Source organism: Stegodyphus dumicola, chromosome 3, assembly GCF_044657685.1.
Source record: "Stegodyphus dumicola isolate Sdum_Otavi_A_Nest chromosome 3, ASM4465768v1".
NCBI lineage: Eukaryota > Metazoa > Arthropoda > Arachnida > Araneae > Eresidae > Stegodyphus > Stegodyphus dumicola.
The window spans coordinates 111066596-111086581 of NC_140770.1; the positions used below are offsets into that span (position 1 = coordinate 111066596).

The window sequence follows — 19986 nt, forward strand, 5'->3', positions numbered from 1 at the left end:
GTTTTTAATCTTCTAACTTTAAAAAATAGAAATTCAAAGAATTTTAATAGATTTTTAAAAATAAGAGAAATTTAAAAAATAGTTAAATTTACATGTATTTTTAAAAACAATGAACGTATAAAGTTTATGTTATTATGGTAAAGTTTCTGTTAGTACAGTTATTACAGAATAATAATTTAAGAATTTTATTTAATAAAAGAAATTGTATATTTTGAATACTGTATGTATTCTTGTTTTTACAATAAGAAATTTGAAAAAATTTCTTCTACACCTTTCCTCTGAAGATCCAAAGTGCATATACAAATGCAGTTTCATAATGAATAATTGCACATAATATAAGTATGCCAAAGAGTCATGCAGAAAGGCAGTATTTTACATATTTATTCTAAGCAAAAAGGTGCAGTAGATATAGTAATTACTGCCATCATCATTACCCACAAATTACTATCATTCATCTGGATGTTAGCTCTTCTGTTAAAAGCTTACAGGATTAGTTATATTATAGCTGCTCCCTGTTTCATATAATGTAGTCAGTTTCCTTTTTAAAAGCTAGCTTAAATTAAGTAATCCAGCCCATTATAAATTAAAGAAATAATTAACATTTTTTAAAATCTGGTGTATTGAATTGCTGTTTTGCTCAAGAAATTTTCTGAAACTTTTATTTGCAGATCTATGCTTAATTTGGTAAAATATGTACAGCAAGATACAAAATCTCTGAATAGCTCTTCTCATGACAACAGCTGGCTGCTGCTATTATACAATAGTATAAATGATCTCAAGTGCTCTGGAGAGATTTCTGGCATACCAAAGAATTTCATAATTGGTAAGCTGTTGATACTATCTAATAATTACATATACCTTTTCTTCCAGTTATTAAATTTATAATAAGACATGTTTTTATATGTTTAGATCTGCCACAAGAAAATGTTGTCAGTGACTTAGATTACCTTATTGGGCAGCTATTGCAGCTGAGTATTTACCAGTGTCCTTCCCTTGCAAAATCTTGGTGCAATTTTGCTTCGTGGTGCTATGGATGGGGTAGGAAAGTTGTAAACACATCCTCGTAAGTTTTTTTATGAATGATTTTTATTTTTAAGTTTTATTGCTTATAACTTAATCTGTGAGAAATGTAGTTTAATAATATTATTATTAAACTGACCTTTTTGCAGCTTCTCATGAGTTGTTTTTATGCTTTATTGTGTATTTTTGTATATATAAGATGGAAATAATGTATCTTCTCTTGAAATATTTTTTACTGATAATTAATATTACCTTTTTTGACACTTATTTTGTACGAGTAAGATTAATGAGGAATTTAGTATAATGTTTAGATATTAATGAGTTGCTTAAATTCTAAAGCAATGGAAAATGATGGTTTTTTAATTATAAAACTAATTTATTTTATCTGCAGGAATGGTTCTGTATTTATATATCCTGAAGAAGAAGCCAAAATAATATCTCTGATGCCTAATGTAAGAACTCATTATGTGATTTCCGTTTAATACGTGTAATAAGAAAAAAATAATTTTAACAATATTTTTTTTTGCTGAAATGTCTACCAATCTTAGTTGCAAAATTGCATATTTAATTGCTCCATCTGTAAAGCATAAATTTAAAATCTTGCCTAAAGCTTATGCTGTGGTCATTTTAATAAAGAAATACTGACTGTGTTGTGTTCTACAAACAGTTCTTGCTCTGTTATAATTTTCAAAAGAAATATCCTAAATTAGTTTGGGATCTTATTTTGAATTTATTTCCAGGCTTTGAAGGAAGACATTGATATTTTACTGGGCATTATCACTAGTTTAAACAGTTCTTCAGGCGGTGAATGGGATAATCAAGAAATGGTATTACTTATTTATATATTTTGCACATTTTGCCCATTTTTTGTAATGCAGTTTCTATTGTAATACAAAATTTTTTCTTGAGGTGATTGCTTTATTTTTCTTTGAAAGTGTACTGTTTTCAGAATTGGGAGAGGGGGAATTCTAGACTTTAATGGTGCATGCAAATTTAATTACAATTCAGATATATTATTTTTATTTTCTCATTTTTCCTCATTTTTTATATGACACCAAAGAAAATCATATTTTTTGTTTATTTCTTAGGATTGTAATGTGCAGTAATTATCTGTGTTTAGGTATTAGTCATTTAATTATGTAGTGTGTCATTAATAAAAGAAATGTACTATGTTTATCATGTAACCCCTCCCTCCCCCCAAAAAAAACTGTCCTTTTCTGAAAATGGAACCTTAGCTTATAACCTAGCAATAACTTTTATATTATTTTTTTTGTTTGATCACTTTTGAAGTTTAGTAAGGGCATAAGGTTAAGCTTATTTGGCATAATTTTAAAAACTATCTAGTCTATCTTTCTAGTCAGCCAGATGAATTTTTGTCTCAGTTTTTTAACTAACAACATTAGAACAATAATTGAATGCAGCAGATGTCAAAATAAAGCTTGAAGTATAGAACTAAATTAAACACAAACTTACGTCTGCATCTTGTGGGAATAATGGCCAGCATGGAATTTAGCTGTTTATGGTTCATACATATAAGTTAATCCTAGCACCTAGCTGAGTTAATTTTATGGACTATTACTTGACACTGAAAGGGGAAGCTCATCTACCAGAGCCAGTTAAAGAAATTGTGAGTTTTCCTGCAAGTTCTGAGATACCCCTTAACAGGGTATAATTTAAAATTATACTTTCTGTGGCATTGTCAGACTGTTACATAATTTATTATTACTGATAATTTTTTTTTCCTAAAGCAAAAAATTATAACTTATGTTGTATTTTTTGTTTGGTATGTTAATAGCTTTAAAAATAATGCAATTCTCAGTAGTCAAGTAGAACTCAAATGCCATTAAAAATGGTAATGTAACACTTATATGATATTAAGAAAAGTGCATATTTTGAGCAACACAAAGGGAAATGTTTAGCATATTTTCACTAAACTCAAAATCGTAACACATTTAACAGTTTCTACTTGAAAAAATTTTAAAGTGTATAAAAAGTAAGCTTACTTCTATCACATTACTTCTAATACTTTTTTCATTTTACATTACTATGTTGTACACATTTAGTTAAGTACTTATTCTGATTTAATTTCTAATTTTTATCAATTTTCATACAGTTTGTCTTTTAAAGTCAATAATATTTTTTTTCTTTCCTGACCTTTTTTTCTTTTTAGGTAATTTTGTCTTACATTTCTTTAATCTTTACGTCCTGCTTTATGAGTAGCAAACATTTTAATTAACATGTTAATGTCCAATGAACATCCAGTCTTCCTTTTTACTGCCATTATAGAAAGACCTCTTAATTGTTCTTCATTCATTGGAGATCAGAGAAAAATATTTATATATTCACATGAGTAATGATATGGAGTTGTAACTGCTCAGAATTCAGCTTGTAGAGCCATTAGGTATTTTTGGAAGCAGGCAAGATGAAAAATTAGCAGCACCTTTTGCCGGGAATCGAACCGCGGACATCTGGAATACATGCCCAGCATGCAGACCACCACACTATGAAGGCATGCCAAGAAGGTGGGAGAAATACCTTATATACTCCCACTTTAAAAGGCGACTGGGGTTTTTAGAGGACCCAATCGCCAAATCCTGGGTGGAGAGAAATCATCATCCACCACCCTTTTAGTTCGGGCGCCACTGTAGAGACATTAGGTATTTTTTGGAAGCAGGCAAGATGAAAAATTAGCAATGCTTTCACTGGGAATCGCACCATGGACCTCTTACTTATGCGCTGAGCATGCAGACCACTACACCACGAAGGCTCACTAAAAAGGCAGAAATGCCTTATATACTCCCCCTTTTAAAGGGCGACTGGGTTTTTTTAGGGGACCCAATCGCCAAACCCTGGGTGAGGAGAATCATCATCCAACATCCTTTTTAGTTCGGGTGCCACTGTAATGATATTAGGTATTTTTGGAAGCAGACAAGATGAAAAATTAACAGCGCCTTCGTGGGAATCAAACCGCGGACCTTTGGAATACGCGCCCAGCGTGCAGACCACCACAGTGCGAAGACACGGCAAGAAGTGGGGAGAAATGCCTTATAAGTTTATGAATTGAATAAACATTCTATTATAAACACATTGACTTGTAGATATATCAAACACACTAATATGATCCTATATTTGCGATCAGTCTAAATTTTATACTGGCTGCAGTAGAAGGCAGTCCACAAAAGGCTATATTTCTGTTCATTGATAGTTATTGTATTTTAGAAATTATGAAAGTGTAAATGCTGTTAAGAAGGGAAAAATTAAATAAGAAAAAGAAGCTTAAGTGACAGTACATATGTCAGTCACTGTGTGATAAATCAAAAGGGTTCTATATTCAGCATATGTGAAAAACTTGCAAATAACAATAAGTCAAACCTCTTTCCAAGCAAAATACTTAAGTATTGTGTTCCAGACCAAAGAAAATTAGTGGTTATTATGGAGCATCTCCTCAAGAAGAAATTGCCAATTTTTTGTGTGCATTGGGTTCATCTAGTTATTTGTTTCTACTAAGAAGAATATCGTTATGAATGTTCTTAATTTACTTAAACCTTATTCCAATAAATCTGATAACACAGATGAATCTGTAATTGCAGTACCTCAAATTCTTTTAGATGAGGAATTGTTTTATCAATTACTGTACATTTAATTTTGTATTTTATCAATTTTTTGTACTCTAAGATCATTAAAACGTTTTGCTGACTGGAGGGTTTCATTATACTTTCCTATTTAGTTTGTAAAATTGCTAATATATCTGGTAATTGTTTATCAAGGGAAGTAGTTACCTTTTGTAATGAAATCAGATTTCTTATGAGAAAAATTTCATATTGAAATATATGTAATGTGTAAATAAATATATGCTAATATTCTCCCCTTTAATTCCCCCCTACCTTCAGGATTATACTGAAAATGGTGCTGAAGAAATAAGATGGCAGATTTTAACAACTTGCCCATTTCTTTTGAAAGTTGAAGATAGTGAAACAGTTATTGAGAACATAATAGATATTTGGAAAGGCCTTGTGACTCGAGCTTATTCATACTATCGTTTAGCTGCTATGTCTTACTTGCAGTATTTGCAGTTGAATGGAAAGGTATTATTTTTTCATTAAAACTTTTAAGGTTATAGTTCTGAATATAGTCTCATAGAATGTATACTTTTAGAGTCCAAATGAAGAAAAGTCTGATGATGATAATGTAACAGCAACACTTCGTTTACTGAGATTAGTTGTGAAACATGCATCTGAATTGAGAGATGTTTTGGAAGATGGTTTAGCAGAAACACCCACAGCTCCTTGGAGAGGTATATTTACTTTTTTCTTTCAGTATTTTTAGTCATAAAGTTTTTAGTGTGACTATTTAATTATGTTTTAACAAGTTATCTTATTTTAAAGATTTTTAAAAAAGTACATTTTTTATGTTACAGGAATAATTCCACAGCTTTTCTCACGTTTGAATCATCCGGAACCTTATGTTAGGCAAAGCATTTCTGATCTGTTATGCAGAGTAGCACAAGCTGCTCCACATTTGATTGTTTTCCCAGCTGTTGTTGGTTCTCTGACACTGAAAGTTGGACCGCAACTTCAAGAAGAAGCTGCTGGTAATTATTTTATGCAGAAAAATATATCTTGGACATTACTTTCTTCTCGTACATTGGCGATTTTTTTTTTGTTGTATTGAAGTTACAAATTACTGAAGCTAAAAATAACTTTAAGTCCTGCGAATGTTAGGTATCATACAGCTATAATATTTTGGCAGTTTTGCTGTTATACATGTGTGCATATATATGCACTCACATTCTACCTACACAGTCTTAAGATTGAACAATAAAAAGGAAAATATATTTGAAGAAAGTTTATCATTGCAAGCGTTTTACTTACACTTATCCCTTTTGATGCCTTCATTGTCATGATATGGTTGACATCTTCTGGAATCTTACAGATAAGTATCAGATCTGGCAAATAAGGATGTGCTTAATAAAAGTTAATCTTTGTTTGCAATCAAAAGCTTTATAACTGCATTGTGTGACAAAGGAATAAAATTACCTCATCAAGCCATTTCTTGCCAAGCTCGACAGACTCTTTTCAGAAGTTGCTGTCTTTCCTTTTCCAAAGTTAAATTCTCTCCCCCCCCCATTTTTTTGTAGATTAGAGAATTTACACCTTCATGAAAAATTTCTCTGTGCAGATCAAAGTCTGCACCATAGTCTTCATGAAACTCCTGAAAGAAAGTTTCTTTGATTTTGTTTGCTAGTGGCACTCTTATGCAAATAATATTAGAAATTTGTGTAAAGCCTGCCTCCGAAAAAGTATTCCTGCACATCTGCAAAAATTCATCTACATAGGGAAGTGTATCTCTGCTCCGTCAGATACATATCTGCAGCACTTGAGCTGGGAGTCATGATCATTGTGCATGATGGGATACATTATTACCGAAGATGTACTTGGCAATAGCCAATGAAATAGTATGTAGAAATCGCATGTCTGAAAAGTTGTGATGGCTACTCTCAGCATTTAGCTACTGAGTAACGTATGAAAAATTATTTGGAGTTTCTGTTATTATAATAAACTTAAGTTATGATACAATATTTCTTTTAGATCAGAATTTCAATTGATTTCTTTATATGTAGAAAAATACAAATAATTTGTACTTCACTTTAATACAAGTAATTTGATATTGTAATTTATTTATTTTTTTATCTCATTTGTTAGCATTAGTTTCTGTTTGTTTAATTATGGAAATGCTCATGAGGGTGTTATCTGTGTAAGGGAAGGGATACCATTGTGCAAAACTTTCTGAGGAAAATTGGCTTTTGTGCACATTATACATGGGGGAAAACCATTAAAAATCTATGCAGCCAGCCTCTTCACCAGGATTCGACCTTGCTATTCAGCGACTTTTACCGCTTAGTCACTGGTGGGCCCTCATTTGATAGAATGTTGTAAGAATATTTTTTCCTGTTTAAGGACATTACTATGTTCTTATGTTATGAGAAGTCTGACAAACAAGAATAACTTAATTTATTGTCCATTTGCATTTGATTACATTTCTTCTTATTATTATTGATTTTTCTATTTTTGTACTAGATTTAACTAGCTTCATCGCTTGGTACATGTGCCAAAGAGTTTAAACTTTCCATGAATCAACAGATTGTCAGTTCAAATCCAGCTGAGCTATTTTCTGATTTTTTCCACTTAAATGTTTTATTATTTCTGTAATTAATGGAGTACTATTTATATAAAAATTATTATAAATTTTAAATGTTATGCATAATTTTAAAATTAATGTTATTTTATCATACACACAATTTTATATTAGTTACACAATAATTTTACATTAATTATTTATATGATAATTTTATATTAATTATATAAATATAATTATGAGATTTTTGTTATTTATGAAGTGATCAAATTAGATTTCCATGAACCTAAAATGATTAATTGTCCTTAAGAGTCCTTAATTTCAGCCAAAATTGGTAGAAGGTCCTTAATTTTATTCATCTAAAATTTCTGTCAGTTTTTATGACAGCCATTTTGAGGGTGAATCCACATTTTGGGAGAATATTCTTAGAGATTCACTGACAAATATGTATTTCATGGATATTGTTTGAATTTATTCCTGTTTCTAATATAAACAGTGCAATACTTGAGTTTCTGTGCAAGAAATGAAACATAAGCATTTTGAAATTTTTTCATTTTTCCCCTTATAGAGAGAAACAACTTTTCTTTTTTGCAGATATGAATTCTTTTATTAAACAGTTCTGAATTAGGTGACTTATTATTTCGATGAATTTAAGATAAATTTCTGTGCAACATTTTTAATTTGGAGATTTGTGAAGTTTTCAGTGACTTGTTTTTTTAAAAAAATATTTTAACGTTGATAAATTCCATTAAAATAATAATATATTATAATTTATTTAAGAAATACCATTAAAATTAAACATTATTTTCCACTGTCATATTACAAAGTGAATTTGGTGACTTATTATTACAATATTTTGAATTTTAATCATAAACAAGATAATAATAAATGCTACAGAGCATGTTTTCTGAAACAATTCTTAGCAAAAGCAAAATATCTATGTGATTGTTTTAAAATTTTATTGCGTAGAGGGCTTATAGGTAAAGTGTTATCCTGGTAATAGAATAAAGTGATATTTTAAATATTCAACCTTATATCGTTTGCGTTCTTTTCCCACTCTCTCTTACTATTATCTGTAAAAAAAAAAAAGAGGATAGCATTTCTTTTATTTTACTCATGACATAAAATTTGCTTTCAATTTATATATTGTCATTTATTTTAACTTTCATAATAATGAAAGTGGGTTGCTGTTATTTTATGTTAAACCGTTAGCCGATGCCATACATTGTCTGTGCATTCCCAAATGAGTTTTGATATGCTAAATGTCTCGGCAGTAATAAGGATGCCTGGGTTCATTTGGAGTACACTGAGAGTCCCACCAGTTTATGAAGATTATTTCTCTAGAACAAATTTGAAATTGTCCATCATTTTAGTCATTTCCTTATTACTTTAAGTATTTGAATCCATAATGGCTGATATCTACTAAAAAAACTGGGGAAAAAATCCGATTCAGTTACAGGTGGGTAGGACACCAGAATTTCATCATTGGTAGTACAGATATAGTTTTGTTTGACTCTGCAGCTGTATCCCAATTTTGATTGAGAATATTGTGGAGGGTTTGAAGGTCTCCCACCTCTCTTCCTTACTACCAGTCACTTGATAAACTTTCAGCTTGCTAATATTTTAAATGCCTCTATGACACACAAACACTCTGCATTTCCTTCTCCAGGATTTGAACCTGGGCCCATCTGTATGGCAGCCAGCATTGCTAACCACTATGCTTATTAGGATGGCACTTTACCATTGGGTATATTTCAGAGGAGCACCCTTAAAACCTGATTGAAAAATTTGGTTCTAAAATTTACTGCACTTTGTATATGCAGGATATTTGAAAAAGATGATTACCTGTTTTATTTTCCTTAAATAATCTTAAATGTATGCTTTATGTTTTAAAGCTTCTTAAAAAAGTGGAAATTTAAAGATTTTCAGCTCTGTGGGTGCAAAATCTAAGTTTCATCATCTCCATAGAAAAAAATGTCTGATTATTAAATTGTTCATTATACTTTAATAAGATAAATATAACTATTCCATACTTTTATATCCAAAACTCGTGGAATATTAGTAATTCAGTCTAATTAGACCATGTTAATAATGTGTGTTGATTAATCAGTATAGAATCATTAATTGCAAAAATTAGCAAGTTCTGTAATTTCTCCCTAAATCTGGTGAAAGTCTAATTTGGGTACTCTAAAATCAACAAATTCATATATTTGTTTTGTATATTTACATTTTCTTTGAATATTTCTGTTAATTTTAAGAGTAATGATGTGAATTTTGTTATTTAATAAAATCATAATGAGTATTTTACTATTATGAAAATATTTCCATAAAACTACCTTATTTTGCGTGACTTTGTACTTCAAGAAAACACATTTTTAGGATATTATTAAAGGAAATAAAGTTTGTAATTACCTTAAAAAAAAAAAAAAAAAAAAAAAAATCTTGCATGTCTTAAACTCTAACATGTAATATTTTGAAGTTTTGCCTCTTTATTTAAATGCAGTTATTTATTGAATTTTTTGTACTTTTCAGGTTTATTTGGTGCATATTTTTCTGACAGTATTGAAGACAATCCTACATCACAAGCAGATGGTAGTCAAGTCTCTGATAGAGATGAATTGCAGCAGCCAGTTGTCATGTTATCAGATGATGAAGATTCTGAGGAAGACCGACAGAAAACTGCTGTAATGCAGAATTGTTTTCATGCTCTTGTCGAAACTCTTGGCAGCCAAGATGAGCGAACCATTTCAGAAGCTAAAAATCTGATCCATGAACTTCATAGAATAACTTTATTATGGGATGAATTGTGGTTAGGGACATTGAATATGCATCAAAGCGAAGTTAACAGGTATTTTTCATTGTCTTGCACTCATATGCACATTCACTTTGAATTTCTTGTAAAAAGTGTTCCTTTTCCACTCCTCCCTTTCTGCATGTATTTTTTTCTTTTTTTGCTATCACTTTATTTTCAGATAAGGCCCATTTTATAAAAAATATAAAAATAAAGAAAAGGTATGGCTGCATAGTAGTCAAGTTTTATGAAATTTGGATAGAAGATGATAGTAACATAAAATATTTTCATCAAAATGAAGTATTTTGCCAGTTCTAAACCATTAAAAAATGTATGATATATGTATGCAGCTGCTCAGAGTTGCTTGCTACTCAAAAAGTACTTTATTTAAATGCAAATGTTTTATAGCACTCTAATCTGTGGAAAGTTCTCTGAATATGTATTTGATAGTAATAATTTAAAAAAAAATTGCTTATTTTAAACTAGTAGTCAGTGAAAAAATTCTCAGTTTTGACAAATTTAAAATATTGGGATTAAAGAAATTTAAAGACATATGTGAAATCAGTGCCTAAAAGAACATTACTATATATATATAATTTGTTGAAGTTTAGGAATTTTTTTTCTCTTGCATCTTCAAAAATAGCTTAGGTGGAGAAAAAAATCGTTTTTCATTTTTTAATTGGAGGGAATTAAAAAAGGATATTTCAGTTATTATTGATATTACGTAGGATGAAAGACAATATTATACTTCTGATCGGGGGGGGGAATCTAGGTAGTGTTTTGATTCTTAACAACTGAGTGCCGCTGAATACCCTCCGTCCCACACACTTTGTTCTTTTAAATTCTTTCCTCTTTTTTCAGTGATTGTGATAAATGGGGGGGGGGAGCTTTTTTACTGCTGAGCCTAAATCAGATATTTGGTGCTAAAGGTTGGAAAAGTTTTTTTCAGTGCTGAAGAGCTGTCACTGAACACTGAAGTAAATAAGTTACTGTACCGAAGGAAACTTTTTGTTGATGTTTAGAATTTACTACACGGAAATGCAAATATTGTTGATGTATCATGTTATGTGATTGCTAATGACATACAGTAAGACTATCAGAATTATTTTTATTATCCTTCAAACTTGATTGCAGTGAAACCTTTGAACCTGATTTGTTTCTGAAGCTACTTTGTCAAAACAGCGGTCATCAACCCTTAGAACTTCACGTACCCCCTACATATATAATTTTATATTTGATGGACCACTAATATGAGTTAAAAAAAATCTTAATCAGATATTAAAAACATATTAATATGAAAAAAAAAAAAAAAACTTTCCAATACATGTAATTCTAATTTTCATTTGTTGATATAATTTTCAAAACATTTGGTGTTCAGCAGCATGCCTTTATGGAAATTCAGGCTAACACCCCTGATTATGAGTAACAATTAAAACACTATTAACATCTCACTGATACACATATTTTGTTCACATTGAAAAATTATATGAAAAGTACAAAAATTTTACCATCTTGTACAGCAAGCTTCATATTTCCATATCACTGAAAAGGAACTTCACGAAAAGCAAGAACAAACCAACAAACACAAATCAATATCAATTAACTGAAAGTGTTACACCGCCAGTTTTTAATTATTGTGAACATAATAATCATTGCTTACTCAGCAATGGCACCATTGATCAACAGTTAGACAAAACAAAAATGGAAACTTCCAGTGATGCATTTATAAACAAGAATGCAGATGGTTCTCATATCTATCAAGTTGCCTATTGTCACAGAGAAAAACTGTGTTATTATTGACTACAACAGCATATGTTTGTAATTCAAAAGGAAAGAGAATTCCATTTCACGCTGTTATTGATAACAGCAGTTGGATAATGGATAATTGATAATGGGTGCCAGGTCTCATTTTCAAATGTCGCTACATACACCTGAAAAAGTAGCTAAAAAGTCATTAAATTCAGAAGGAATTTCTCTAAAAGTAGGAGCTAAACATTAAACAAAGTATAATCCATATTCCATAACAGGTTTTGTTACTTGTAATTTTTTAACTGAACCTTCTTAAAAATATAAATAATGTCCCAATTTTTCTGTGGACCATCAAAAGTTTTTCATGGACCACTGGTTGGTGACCGCTAATCCAAAATATTTGTAAACCGAAATAATTTTTTCCATAGGATGTAATTTAAAATGATTCTGATGTTCTTTGCACCAGTTAAAACTATCTCATTTTGCTGTGACGACAGTGAAGCATATACCCTAGGCTGTCTAGCGTAAAGACGTTTTTTCATTAAACCTCTTCTGTATGCAGTTGCCATGATACAATAGTTCTAGCTATAGCTACAAGCTCTGAACTTCACTGCTGAGGAGTAGACATCCTGTTAAAGACTACCAGGAATGGTACTTCAGAGCTGCAATGAGCCTTTTGGAGTTCCTACACACTGAAATGAAATGCTGTATTGCAGCGATTCACTTTTTGTAAAGTGATTCACCACCAGATGACATAAGGCCTTGATTTCCATATAAGAAACCAATTTAGCAGTTTTGATTGGAGAATGCTAATTATGCGTCTCTTTCACATATTCCTTGCAAAAATGGGATTACTTTGTTTGAATATTTTATGGTATATCGTTATGTTTAGATAAGTGAAGAAAAATTTGAACGGGATTGTGCATTGGCCAAATTAAAAGAGCCTTAAAACTTCTCACTAAGGAAAGCTAAACATATGTTAGAAATAAAGAAACATATAAATATTTTGTTTCCCAACACTTTCGGTCAGAAAATCATATTTTCCACTTTTCAGTAACCAAGATGATTCAAAGAGCATCTTTTAGAATTAAGTACCTTAATTGGTGAACTAGATTTTCTAGAGGCATTTCACATTCATGAAAGTCTTTCAGTTTTAGTTAATGATATGATATCCAATTTGACTTTACCCTCAGCTTTTAAAGAAATCATTTGATATTTGTTGCCAATAGATGGTGCTGGTAGCTCTGTTTTTGTTTTGTATGAAATCATATTGAATTTCCTTGTCTAATGTTTTCATTGGTTTTGCATGAGCACAGCCTGCTCTTTCATCATTTTCACTCAAGAAGGTTCCATGTTAAACCTTTGGAACTAATGCTCCAAATTTATAAAAACTACCACAGATTCCTGTTGCTTGAATTGTTTCATAAATGTTGTGGTGGTTAAAAGAATATCAATCTGTTGAATGTTAGCAAAGGCTATTATTGATATAGTAACTGAATCTTTTTAGGACTGTCAATTAGACAGTCAAAGTGACTGAAGACAGTCAGAAGATCTGCATATTTCTGTTGGAAATGCTTGTATTATTCTTTTTGAGCATCTGCTGAGGCAATAAAGGATTACAAGATAAGTACCTTAATTGCTAATGCCAGAGAAGGAATGAGATTGTGTAAGCTTGTACCAGTTTTTAAGCTAAGATTGTTTGTAAAATAAGTGCAAATTTGTTATCATTGATGAAGTCTTTTTCTCACTGTGGTTCAGAAGATAAGATACATAACTCAGATAGGAAATCAATTCAGGTTATGGTGATAATTTTCTTTAATTGTCAGATAATGGTGCATCAGAATGTTCTACTATTCGTTACAGCATTTGATTCAAATTATTATGTATCGACATTATTAATGTTTTATGAAATATTTCCTTATCTTTATTTTTAAACTTGAAAGCACCACTGTGATAATTGCTCACAGACAGGATACAAGTAAGTAATTTAGGCGAAGCATTGAGCCTGTTCTACTGTGCATTCTAGATTAACTTTCCTCTGCACATTCTAAATTAAATTTTCTGTAGTTTTTTCTGTTTTTCAAATTTCAAAGAGAATTCATATGATTGTAAATTCGTATTGGCTGAAGAGATTCTTAAAGGCATCACTATGTTCTAAAGAACATGTAAAAAGATTATTTCGACAGATATTTGAAGACTGATAGTGGAATTTTGACAGACACATTTCTACTGGAAGGAATATCAGTGATAAATATATTCAATGATATTTAGTACATATAATATACATAATTAAAAAAGGGGAGTGCACAGATCTTTTCTTAGGTGCTCATCTCTCTCTCTGTATATATAAATGTAACAGTTTAAAACAAGGAGTAAACTAATGTATATCAAATTTGTAAATAGTCTCTCTTTTTTTTTTTTTAATAGAAAATTTTGCCATTTGTCAGAATAAACAAAAAATGCATGGTAAGACATAGCCTTGTGGCAGTCTGAGATATCATCAGTTACCTACTCTGAAAATTTCAGCAACTAGATGAGACAGTCAGTTCTGCATTAGTCTTGTATTACTGTGTTTATTTATTGTGAACTTTAAAAAAGAAAAGGAAAAGTGACTGGTACTTGGCTGATAACAGGTATCTGCCAGCACCAATAATCTAAAACAGTTGCTGCTTTTTTGGCAATGGACAGTTGATTGATTAAATAAGTTTTTTTGATTTGATATTGTTTGGCAGTCATAGACATAAGCCCCGTTCATATGGAACGCTCCTTCGCACAGCTGCCGTTAGCAAGGGGAGAAAAAGGAGACATGAAAGAGTTTCGTCTTTAGGACCCGTTCAGAAGACCACCGTCTTCCTTCCCCTTTACACCTAAGCCTCTGTGAACAATCACGTCTCCGAATTGGCAGACTTCTAATACTGTTTACACATTCTTAACGCTGTTTATTGTTAATTTTGTAATCTGTACTTTCGCAACTGGTACCTGAAATTTCGTAATGGTTCCTGAAAAATATATGCTTAAGCTGTTATTTAGTTCACTCTTGGTGCTTGTTGCTATGGTTAAAAGATGGTCATGGATTTTTAAACTGCTCACCGATAAGATATAGAACTCAAACTTTGTACATACACTGCTTGTGGATGTGGTGTCATGCTTTTGATTTTTAGAGGATTAGATTTTTTTTTCAAATTTAAAGTTGAAACGACTTTCTACAAATATTAACAAACTGAGAATCTCAGAATATTACAGTTTGCACCATAACACACTGTGGAGGGAAAAAAAAATAAATGAAATTTTTAGCGTAATTTTTAAAAAAAATATTTTGGGAGAATTTTTGAAAATCGTTCATATTTTTAGACTTTTTGACGCCCATTAGTTTAAAAATTTCATATCTAAAAATATATCTGTTACAAACTTCCGTCATTTTCACAGCTTATAAAACAAACTTTTCGCATTTAAAAAAATGATAAAGGAAATTAATTGGATGATTTTCTTTTTTTGAAAGATATGCAGTGAAGCAGAGTGGGAAATATTGGTTCTTCTCGGGCATCAATAAAAGTAATAATCTCATTATACCACACTATTTTTATGACATTATTTATGCTATATAAGTTGTTATTGTTGCCAGTTGTTAGTTCAGCACGAGATTGGCAATATTTCTGAGTTAACATTCTCTTAAGATGCGTTTTGCATTCCATTGTGTTTAACATTCTTATTAGATTGAAGCATAACTACTGATTATATTTAGGGATATTCTAAACACCTGTACGAGTATTTCTGTGGAAAATTTCAGAACTTTGAAGTGTTTACATTGATAAAATAAACTTAATTAAGCTATCATCGGATTTGAGTGCAATGACAATCATTTACAAACTATTATCAATTTATTACAAACCTGTACGAACGCAACAATATTATAATTAATTAGTGTATTAAAATTGTTTTGAACGTGTTTTACAAAACAAAAACAGGTAAAGAAAAATTCGTCTTGCCTTTTATGAGTTTTTGCAATTTTTCTGTTGTGTAAGGTTTTAAAAAAAGGTTTGTAATTTATGTTTATATTTATCAATTGAATAAATAACACTAGGTTTGATTTATATACATACGTGTGTATTGAAATTCAATAATAAAATTTTAAAGATTTGAAATGATTAAATGTCTATTTAGACAATTTGTATTCTTTAAACTGCAAATGCAAACTGAGAAACCTTTTGCATTTTTTTCAATAAATCCTTTTGCTTAAAGTCCTAAAACATATACAGGTATGGACTAAATTTTTTATTATTTTTACTGCTTACTTAAAATTATATAATTTATAGAAACAAGGATGGGTTTTGCAAAATACTGAAAGGAAAAATTATTTGAAATGAAAATGTGACACAGATCATATTTGTTTTAAAGATTTTAGATAAAAGTGTATTTTTTCCCCCTCAGAAACTAATTCATTATTTGCAAAATCATTCCTTGAAGTTATTAAGAGCACTCTAATAAATACAATAAAAAACTGGGGGGAAGACATTGAAAATTGTAGGAGAAGAAAGACATTTTAATTGTAAAAGTTTTCTTCAAAAATTTTAATAAAAAAAAATACTAGCAAAAACGTTTTTTTCAGCTTAAAATTATTTTGTCTCACGAAACCATTTAATAATATTCATAAAAAGTAGATGAAAATGCTTAAATTTAAAAAAAAAAAAAAAAAAAAAAAAAAACATTCAAAAGGTACCGAGACCCTTGTTGCGTTGAAGCCGATATGCACTTGTCTTAACTTTAGTTTTAATTTGAACAATATTTCTGGAATACCTAGCATCAGGTAACCTTGTCTGTATTTGTCTATTAATTTCTGTATCTTGTACAGTTCTATCTAATTTTGGGGGGCATGCTATCACATTCCCAGACATCTATCAGCGCGATTGTTTCGCTGACAGTCCAGCGAGCAGTAACTAAAATTAAGTCAACCACGCAGTATAGTACGAAAAATCTCCCCATTTGCTCTGCTCCCGAGAGGTAAGGAACATTCAACCAAGTTCTACCTCCAATTCGGCGAGGCAGTTAATGCTTGTCCCATGTGAACGGGACACGTTAGAAGAACTGGTTTTCACTACCGGTCAAATCTGCTCTTGTGAACGGGGCTTTATTCTCCTCAATTTGATTCTGCCAAGTAAGAACTCTCAAGTTTCCAAGTTCTCGTTCAAACATTTTGTTAACAGTTAGTAACATTTTATTGACATTACATTTCCATCTGACCTCTTTTCACCAAGTTAGTTTTTTAACATGAGAATTATAATAAATATAATTCTTTGGCTAAATACTTGGAAGTATTGGATTGCTTCTGCTTCATTTCTGGGTAAATGTAGTAAATGCATGATGTAATGCAGTAAAATTAATTATAATAAATATAATTTTTTGGCTAAATACTACGTACTTGGAAGTATTGGATTGCTTCTGCTTCATTTCTGGGTAAATGTAGTAAATGCATGATGTAATGCAGTAAAAATCAATATAAGATGAATATACGAGGGTAAGTTGAAAAATAAGTTTCCTCTGTCGACTGTGGTCAGAGTTGTGTATGAAAGTCAAAAAATAGAATGAGACATTAAAGATATGACATTTTATTATTCTCGTACGAGTACGTTGAGACATTTGTCATATCGCTTGATAAGCTTCAAAAAGTCCTCCAAGAAAAATTCACGCTTTGCATATGGAAGAAGCGTTAAATGGCTATGGGCGAAAGGCGACACAGCAGGAAAACGCGCAAGTCACCGATACACCATAGGTCGCTGCAAATCAAGCAGATAGCGCTGTTGCAGTGCCTGCGCAAAGCAGAGACCAGCCTCTCATTTGAACCCCGGTAGGTATGGAGAGAAGGTGCGTTTTGAATTCGTGGTCAAAGGAGGAAGTGAGAGCGGTTATCTGCTATGAATGGGCACGTAGAGTATCAGGAACAGAAATTCATAACCGCCTCGTGGAAGTCTATGGGCCAGGTGGGAAGTCGAAGCAAATGGTGCGGAGATGGTGTCACACATTCAGTGATGGACGTCAGCAAGTGGAGGACATACCGAGAGCTGGACGGACGCGCACGGCCACTACAGATGCAAATATCAGGAAGGTGATGGCATGATTAGAGCGAACCGGCGTATGACCATGGATGAAGTAGCGGAAGAACTTGGAATCTCACATAAGCGAGCTCAAAACATCATCCACGACATTCTTCGATACAGAAAAGTGTCAGCACGATGGGTGCCCCGACAATTGACCTCGACACACAAGGAACAACACATGGGGTCAGCCTGGAACATCTCGTGCGTTATCATGAAGATGGCAATGACTTTCTGTTTCAGATTGTGACGGGATGAAATGTGGGTCCACCATTTCACGCCAGAATCGAAGGCTGCATCTATGGAGTGGAAACATCCGTCACCTGTCCGAAAGAAGTTCAAGACTACTCCCTCTGCAGGTAAAGTGCTCCTCACAGTTTTCTGGGACGCCCAAGGAGTTTTGTTGCTGGACTTTTTGGGGGTTGGAACTATCAATGCTATACCGCTACTGTGACACCCTGTCGTAATTGAAAGAGGCGATTCGGAAAAAGCGGCCTGGCCTTCTCACATCTGGCGTTCTGCTGTTGGATGACAATGCCAGACCACATTTGGCGACGGCAATGCAAAACCATATTGCAACTCTTGGTTGGGAGCGCCTACACCATCCGCCATACAGTTCTGATCTCGCAGCAAGCAACTTCCATCTGTTTCCGGCTTTGAAGAAAAATCTCGGGGAAAGGCGCTTTGGAAGCAATACTGAAGTGAAACAAGCCGTTCAACGCTTCTTCCATATGCAAAGCCCTGATTTTTTCCTGGAGGGCTTTTTGAAGCTTATCAAGCGATATGACAAATATCTCAATGTACTTGGTACCTATGTGGAAAAATAAAGGTACCTATGTGGAAAAATAAACATATCTTTAATGTCTCATTCTATTTTTTGATTTTCATACACAACTCTGACCACAGTCGACAGGGGAAACTTATTTTTCAACTTACCCTCGTATATTGTTAGAATTTTCCATTGAAAAAAGGAAATTCCCTTCCCAAAAAAATGACATACTGGAGAAAATTGCTTGTTGTATTGGTTTTGACACAATATAAAATAAAAAGAGAACCCAAAGCAAAGGGGGAAGTAGTAGAAAAGAAGGGGGCAACACTTTTTTCCAGAAGAACTTTTAGATTTGCCAGATTATGGCAGGAATCAGAGCGAAAGGTAGTATTTTCGGTGGTGTATCTGCATGTATGAGCTAATACACAAGTACTATCATTATTTGCTTCTAGCTAATTTGTCCTGGTATACATATTTTTAGAGGTAAGGTTCATATATGTGCTCTAAATATGAGTAGTATGTTAGGCAATTATATGGAATAATATTTATTTAAAAAAGGTGTAGAATGTAGATTATTTCCCTTTGAATATCTTATAAGATAAATATCTGAATTTTTATATAAATCAGAATTTATATAAAATGTTTGTTAAATTAAGTATAACCAGTCATTACAGGGAATTTTTTTAACTCTTGTGTTGATAGGTAAAAGAAAATATTTTTGTGATTTGCTAATTGAAATTAATTTTTGTAAATTTTAGGCGGTTCTCAAATTTAGAGAAAGAAATCTGTAAAGTCATGAATAATACATATTTAAGCAAAGAGGAAAAGAAGGAAATAGTTAAAGAAAAGCATAATGTCTATGTTAAGCCTGTAAGTATTTTTGACACTCAGCTTATATTTATAAAATTTTATAATTAATTTAATTTTTATGGTTAATGGTATGCAAGATGTAAATTAATTTTTAAAATTTAATTATTACGAACTAGGAATATTGTATTTTTGATGTAAGAAAGGCCTATAGCAGAATATTTTCAAAAATTTTTCTGCTGTTATGTTATATTACCATACCATTTATTTATGTGACCTGACATATATTACCATTACATGAGTCAAAAGCTAGTTAATTCTGCATGGATTGGTAACCAGAGCATTGCTATTTGACGTAACTGTCATATTATAACATTTTGTTCTACTTTTAGCAAACTGAATGAAACATGTTTTCAATGGCTGGCATTAAACACCTACTTGGTTTTCTGTTAAACTTCATAAATCTTTTAAAATGTTATTATTGTAGATACTTTCTGTTGAAATTTTGTTTTAAAATACATAGTGCAAATCAGGTGTTTTTGTATTTTGTTTGCCATAAAAATATTCTGGAATTTTTTTAAATTATACTGTTGTGTTCTGTGGGTTCGTTAATTTGAAGTAATTGA

At 31.6% G+C, this 19986-nt stretch overlaps 1 protein-coding gene across 4 annotated transcripts in view; it reads left to right on the forward strand.

Annotated features, from left to right (window-relative positions):
- The window catches only part of nonC (serine/threonine-protein kinase Smg1), a 219019-nt gene that overhangs the window by 95110 nt on the left and 103923 nt on the right, over positions 1–19986 (forward strand). For all 4 annotated transcript variants that reach the window (XM_085813193.1, XM_085813192.1, XM_085813194.1 and 1 more), the window contains 9 exons: positions 669–823; positions 910–1063; positions 1412–1472; positions 1761–1847; positions 4911–5105; positions 5176–5314; positions 5438–5611; positions 9688–10003; positions 19312–19423. In XM_085813193.1, the coding sequence (XP_085669319.1) occupies positions 669–823; positions 910–1063; positions 1412–1472; positions 1761–1847; positions 4911–5105; positions 5176–5314; positions 5438–5611; positions 9688–10003; positions 19312–19423 (1393 nt within the window). The remainder of the gene's footprint in view (positions 1–668; positions 824–909; positions 1064–1411; positions 1473–1760; positions 1848–4910; positions 5106–5175; positions 5315–5437; positions 5612–9687; positions 10004–19311; positions 19424–19986) is intronic.